The sequence below is a fragment of the Cynara cardunculus genome (genome assembly GCF_001531365.2).
Source record: "Cynara cardunculus var. scolymus isolate 2C chromosome LG 1, CcrdV1, whole genome shotgun sequence".
In the NCBI taxonomy this organism is placed as follows: domain Eukaryota; kingdom Viridiplantae; phylum Streptophyta; class Magnoliopsida; order Asterales; family Asteraceae; genus Cynara; species Cynara cardunculus.
This window is the reverse complement of record NC_037528.1, coordinates 2126322-2133555: the sequence shown is the minus strand read 5'-3', so window position 1 is coordinate 2133555 and position 7234 is coordinate 2126322. Positions and strand designations below refer to the sequence as shown.

Below are 7234 nucleotides of genomic sequence, written 5' to 3'. Positions count from 1 at the left end.
TAATAATAAAATAATTTATTTTTGGTTTAATATTATAAATTTTATAAAGATAATAATTAAGTATTCTGTTAGAATTTAATGATTATACTAATTATATTTTAGATTTTTTATATTTAAAATGAGATGTTTATCCTGTATTTAGTTGTGTTTATCTGCAGTTAGTTACACGAATTCAGATATGGGATGAAATCGTTTAGGGATGAACGGGTTTAAGAGTTTTTAAGAGTTTTAAGAGTTTTTAAAAGTTTTAGCCAAATTTCTTATAAGATAGTATAGATATATAAATAAAATTATTGTCATTTAGAAATTGTCAACTTTTTATTTATTTATGTATTTATTTTTTATTTAGGACTCGATAATTTATCCTTGTAGGGATATAAAAAAAATTAATAAACTTTTAATTTTTCAAAAATATAATTTCTAAGACATTAATAAATATAAAATCTTTCAATTTATAAAATATTCTTAGAGTTTGTTTGTTTACCTGTTAATAGTTCCATTAAGAGGTGACATTTGAATCGTTTAGAGATGAATCTTGTTTGGCAAAAAAAAAGTCTGACTCTTAATGGTTTTAAAACCCTCTGAATGATTTTTTATCATAAGACCCTCTTAACCATTCAACGCCCTAATTAATTACCAAACAATTATATTTTATTTTGCACTATATCATGAGAGTCTCTTAATCATTCTGCACCAAAGTACCATTTAGTAACTGCCATATTCCTAGAATTTTACTTGTATGCAAAATCAAATATTCACATCTTAACAAAATCACAACATACATACGTAATTATTTGATGAAATGTTTTATGCTCTCCATATTATTTATCTAAAGAAAGTAAATGATTTTAGAAAAAATGTATATAAGAAGGAATGTGAAAAATACTCTTTCTAATTCAAAAAGATATTAAGGGGGTGTTTGGGATTGCTTATAAAAGCTGTTTTTTAACTTATTTCAGTCTGGCACCGGTGATAAGCTGTTTTCTGGTGTTTGGATAAGAAAAAAAACTGCTTATACCGGTGTCAAACTGGTAATAAGCTGTTTTTGATAAGTTAATCATTCCTGATTTTGAAAAACTGCTTATTACCGGTTTACAATTTTAACCCTGTTTTATTTAACTCCGGTTTGATACCACATAAGTTAATAAGCACTTTTACAAAAAAAAAAAAAAAAAAAAAAAAAACAACATAAGTTGTTTTAAATAAGCAATCTCAAACACCCCCTAAATCTTGTTATTTATTATTAACTAGAAGGGTACTCGCGCAATGCAGCGAGATAAATCTTGATTTGAATATTTTGTTTTATTCTTTATCTCAGTCGATGTTATAATATGATCTTATGTGATTTTGAAAATGCGGCAATGTTTTTATTTTTGAATAAAACATAAACTTGAAAATATCAAAAAAAAATTGACAAAATATATCGATATTAATATCAAATTAACTATTTAAAATTTCTCATTTTTGTGTAATTTTTTAATTCAACTTTTTTATTATAATTTATTTTAGATTCAATAACGAAGTAATTTATATTTGGTTTAATAATATAATTTTCTTATAAAGATAATAATTAATTATTTTGTTAAAACTCGATAATTACTCTGATTATATTTTAAATTTTTTATATTTTAAAATGAGATATTTATCATCTATTTGATTATGTTTATCCACAGTTAGTTACATAAATTCAAGCATAGAGCTTTTATAAGTTATATTTACACACAATTTACTTGTAATCTTGAATTTTAAGTAATATGCATTAATAAACAGTATTTAATGCATAAAAAATAGTTTTTAAATTTTTTTGTCAAATACTTTATAATATAATATAGATACATTTAATATATGGGACAGGATGAGGATCACGTTACCCAGCCTCTCCATCCCTGGTTTTTAAATTTGGGGACCCCATCCCCATCCTAGCCTAGTCCCGGTTTTACAAGACGGGGACATCGGATTCCCTAGTAGTAGAACGAGTTTCATTCTCATGCCTAATATTCATAACAACAAACAATAAACTCGAAAAATTAAAACAACCTGAAAGTATATGAAACCTTAATTCACAGCTTATATATCTGGAGTAGATATATATATATAAATATAAACACCATCTACAATTGATGTGTGATCATCAATCTCACCATTAAATCTACAACCACATGTTAACAAGTAGTACAACGGAATGTCGAACAAAAAAGGTTCAAGAAATCCATGAATTTCGACAAGCCGAGTGGGGAGACCATCTGAATTCCATCGTTTGATTGCCGGCTGCTGAAATGTTAAACGATCTCTTCCAATCATGAATTACGGCAGTAAGATCGGCGACCTTGGCACTGATCCTCCGGCAACAGTTGGCATGAACAGTGGAGACCACATGAACATCTCTGCTGTCTTGACAAAATCCACTGAAATAAATGGTGTCCAAAAACCTAACCCTAAGACCCAACCTTCTGAAAGCTCCTTCTCTGGTTAGGTCAAGAAGAACGTCTTGTTCTTTCTTGCCAGCTGAGTTGTTCCGTCTCCCGTACCATTCATCAAATAAAGCAATGGTTTTGTTGTTGGATTTGATCATGTAGAAACCGGTGTTTATAAGGTTTCTTTCCGACCACTGATCGCCGTTAAAGTTGTCGACGCTGATCTCCATGTCAACACTTCCGTCGAGAGTGAGTCTTGGAAATGGGTTTCTTAGCCATAATACATCTGTGTCCTGTGATGGATTCAACTTGCAACCATCAATTTCAACCCATAAATCTTCGATTAATTTTTTTTAAAATTTTATAATATCTTTAAATTTATATTTTATTCAAAAATAAAAACAATTTCTTTTTCTTAAAACCATGTAAAATCACATTATAACATCGCTAGATCCAAAATATAAAATGAAACATTAAAATCAAAATGTATCTTGATGCATTGTATGAATACCCTTCTGATATATGTAAATAGATAAAAGAGAAGTGAAATATATTTTCTTAATTATTCCTATTTGCAGCGCAGCTGAAAATCACATATAACATGTTTCATGATTAATGAGCTTCAAAGTCATGTGCTAAATAATATTTAAAAAAAGCATGTGCAATTTTATATGAATAATTATCGTTTGACCTCATATTAACTAATATAATATAATTAAAATAATATATTTCAATTGATATTTCTTTCGCTTAATTAGGGGTCTTTTACCAAACGCTTACTCGAATAAGCGCTTATCAAGTCATATTAGCTCATCGGATGAATATGATAAGAATAAAGAATCTTACATCGTAAGAGCGAGACAAGAACCAAGAGTCTTACTCGGTAAGTGAGTGTGACGACTCTTACCATGGTAAGCACTTACCAGGTAAATTGTTGCATGCGATGTCGTTTTTGTAAACTAAAATCTTACCCGATAAGTATATAATAATGTTAAATTTTATTATACGCACAACAAAAATTATATCAAGATATAAAATTGTACTTGCAATGGGTTCTTACGTAATAATAAATCTTAAGAGAATACAGATTTGGTCCTTATATTTCGATGGTTTTTATAATTAGGTTGTTTATATTATTTTTTAATATGGACTTGGTCTATGGCTATGACTTTTTTGACTAATATCGTAAAAAACTCCGTTAACTTAGTTAAGTTGAGGGGCATTTTTGTCTTTTTAACCTAATTTTTGTCCTTTTCGTGTTTAAGAATATAAAAACAATTATATTACATAAAATATACGTGTATATATAAATACACACACTTTTATCTATATAAATTATTTTTAAGAGGAAAAAGACAAAAAAATGTAAAAATACCAAAATGCCCTTAACTTAACTGAGTTAGCAAAGTTTTTAACGGTCTTAGTTAGAGGAATCATGGTCATGACAAATTGAATACCACGAGACCAAATCTATAATAAACATAATATAAAGACCTCAGTTATAATTAAACATCGAAATACAGGGATCAAATTCATAATTCACTCTAAATCTTAATTAAAAAAAGGAAAGTAAAATAGACGTTACTTAATCTTTGGGTCAAATCGATTTAAATTCAAAGAATCATAGTAGATACTTGATTTCTTTTAAACATAGTACTTACAAAATCCTAAATAGTTAATACATTAAATAATATGTTGACTTATTGATCTTATAAACTTAACAATTGTGGCCATTGAGTTATCAAGACTGGTTTTTTACGGTCACAATTTGTCGGGATTGTTCCAAGCATGGCCTGGAACAACCAAAAATTAAGTGACATCCGATAAACGCTTATCCAGTAAGAATTGATAAACAACAAAAAGTTAATTTACAAGGTGTATTTGGATGCATTTATGGATTTTAATATAAAAGAAGTTTTCTTTCTCTTCATTTTGTAACATTTTCTTCGATTTTATGAGGGGGGAGAGCTTTTAATTCAGATGGTATACGTTCCTAAAAAGCACACCAAAATAAACGCATTAAAGAGTCAAATCTTTAAAAACCGACTTACCGTGAAAACGAAGTTGTATCCACGCCGGAGAACCTCGTTCAGAAAACGTGTTCGTTGCCACATCATCTTTATGAAGTCCTCCGACATGTAAACCTTCTCGCCGACGAAATCCCCGCCCTCCGTTTTCAGTTTGTAACAGTGTAACCCAAGAAATCTGCACCGTTCAAACGCCGTCTGATCAACTGCCACGACCAAAAGGTGGTTCTTCAGTTGCCGTGTATCTTCTCCTAGCCAAAACCCATCTAGGAACATATCCAGCATGGGTTTATCGCCCTCTGTGTAGGCTTTATTCACAACCGCTATGATCACAGTTTTGTTCGCCATGGAAGCTCCTTCCAATGCCATTTCTAACTCGTCTTTATACACAGTGGCGTTAGGCTGCAATCACAAGATAAAAGGTATTAGATGTATAAATTTATTGGGTTTTCAGTTTCATGTCTGTAATTCAAGAAAACCTTTCAAAAGTATATGATGATCATGAAGCTAATTTACCTTGGATAATGAGGGTTTTGAAGGATAAAGCTTCTGTCTTAAGGCGGTTATGGATACCGATGGGTTTTCTTCTGATAAAAGATATATAAAAACGAAGGATAGAAGCAATAAAGTGCAAAGGGCAACAGGAAGTTTAGCCATGGTTGATTGCTCCATTGCTGCCACTGCTTCTGTTGCAGGTTAATTTGACGATGATCTGGTGGAGGAGGAGGGCGGTGGTTTGTGGTGGTCCGTGGCTAGTTGGCTTACTGATTTAATGAATGTATATGAGAAGGGATTTGCAAAAACTTAGGTGAGAGTAATTGTGGTTTGTAATGAATTCATGTTGGACTTGACTTCATAATATAAGACTTTGCGGGGGGTTTGATTAATTGGGTCTATTTTGGTATTTATGATTCTTTATACGTTTCGTAATAATAATATATATTTAAATGAAATAACAAAAACACAATGAAAGCAATCGTTATAATCTAAACCTTCCATTTTTACATATTATATGTATATATATAGGAAAGAATTTAAATAAGAGCACCTTCATTTTACGAGAATGTAAGAACATCTTTTTATTATAGACAATCACATGTGATACTATTATTCCATCATATATGATACACATGTGATACTACTAAATCAGAGATGCAGATGATTTTCGATGCTGGCTTGGTTGCGGGCCAAGTCGCCCTTACACCATTAAGCTTCCTCACAAGTATTATCACCTGTGATAAGGTTGTTGTTGATATAATACTATAATCCATCAAGACCATCATATGTGATGCTAAATCATAGACGTAGAGAACCTTTGATGCGGCCTAAGTCGTAGAATACATCGTCCACACATTGCAGGTCCTTTCACGCGTATTATTACATGTGATAAGGGTGTTCTCGCGTTCTTATAAAATGAAGGTGTTATCGTTTGAACCTACACACACACACACACACACATATATATATATAAGGTTGAGTTTTGTTGAGAATGTAGTTATGATGAGAAAGGTAAGAATGGATCTCCACATTTGGATCAATCTTAACTGAAGATCAACAGTAATGAGATGCAGTGAGATACTCTAGATCAGTTCTCATGAGAAACGTAATTTATGTGGTGGGGGTGAGATTAAAAGTGATCAAGGGTCCCTTCTTACGTTTCTCAACTTAACTCATATTCTCACACGATCTTTCTTCTATGTGTGTGTGTGTGTATGTACATTTTTGTTGGTCATTTTAGTGTCATCAAAGATGATGGTGTAAATTGTGATTTACAAGGGATTGATTAGGTGATAAGGCAAACAAAACATGAATTAGAAGGTGTGGAATGCACACACACAAATGTTACACCTATCACCTTAATCGTTACAAAACATGGTTAAGGTTGCAACCCCTTGTGGGGTCCTAAGCAATAAAGAATTGAAATATAGTATTTTTAAAGTGCAATTGATACACGATAAAAGAACTTATTCTAGTGATTGTAATCACGATGCGCAAATTCTCAACAGTATTTTTCGTGTATATCTACTTCCTATGCATTTTTTCAGGTGTACCTTTTTTCCTTGTGCATGTTCTTTTAGCGTAAAATGTGAGTTACAAGGGATCAACTAGGTGATAAAGCAAACGTATATAACGTGAGTCAAGAGGTGCGGAGTACACATTCACAAATGTGTTTCTATCACCTTAGATCGTTATAAAGTTGGGGTTAAAGTTGCATTCTTTGTGGTCGTAGGCAATAAAAGGTCGAAATATAGCATTTTAAAGTGCAATTGATAGACGATTCAAGAACTTATACTCCATATGTGTTTTTCATGTGTGTGCTTTTTATCCTTGTGCATGTTCTTTTACATGCATGTTCTTGTGCATGCTACAAGGTATTCTTTAATAAAAACTAGAAGGGTATTCGTGCAATATAGCGAGATACATCTTGATTTTATTGTTTCGTTTTATATTTTGGGTCTATCAATGTTATAATGCGACTTTACGTGGTTTTAAAAAAAATTTATTTTTGAATGAACTATAAGTTTGAAGATATTATAAAACTTTAAAAAAAATAAGCAATATTAGTATCAAATTAATTATTTAAAAATTATTGTTTTTATGTAATTTCTTTAATTCAAATTTTTATTATAATTTAACTGAAGTTTAAAAATGAACTAATTTTTTTTTTGGTTTAATAAAATAATTTATTTAAGATAATAAATAAGTATTCTGTTAGAACTCAATGATTATCTTAATCATTTTTTAATTTTTTTATATTTAAAACGAGATGTTTATCCTTTATTTGATTATATT

At 30.5% G+C, this 7234-nt stretch overlaps 1 protein-coding gene across 1 annotated transcript; it reads right to left on the bottom strand.

The window, feature by feature from the left end:
- Positions 1 to 2074: 2074 nt before the first annotated feature.
- On the bottom strand, positions 2075 to 5174 carry LOC112529101 (uncharacterized protein At1g28695-like). The gene is made up of 3 exons (XM_025140179.1): positions 4958 to 5174; positions 4466 to 4843; positions 2075 to 2707 (listed from the first exon to the last, which is right to left on the bottom strand). Exons 1-3 carry the CDS (start codon positions 5111 to 5113, stop codon positions 2201 to 2203), a joined length of 1041 nt encoding a protein of 346 aa, XP_024995947.1. The 5' UTR covers positions 5114 to 5174; the 3' UTR covers positions 2075 to 2200.
- Positions 5175 to 7234: the final 2060 nt, after the last annotated feature.

Excerpts from the sequence above, each read along its gene's own strand:
- LOC112529101 (XM_025140179.1), bottom strand. The coding sequence starts at position 5,113 with ATGGAGCAATCAACCATGGCTAAACTTCCTGTTGCCCTTTGCACTTTA. Across the intron at positions 4,844-4,957 it reads CAAAACCCTCATTATCCAAG|CCTAACGCCACTGTGTATAA; the intron begins GTAAATTAGCTT and ends TTGTGATTGCAG. Across the intron at positions 2,708-4,465 it reads GATACAACTTCGTTTTCACG|GACACAGATGTATTATGGCT; the intron begins GTAAGTCGGTTT and ends AATCCATCACAG.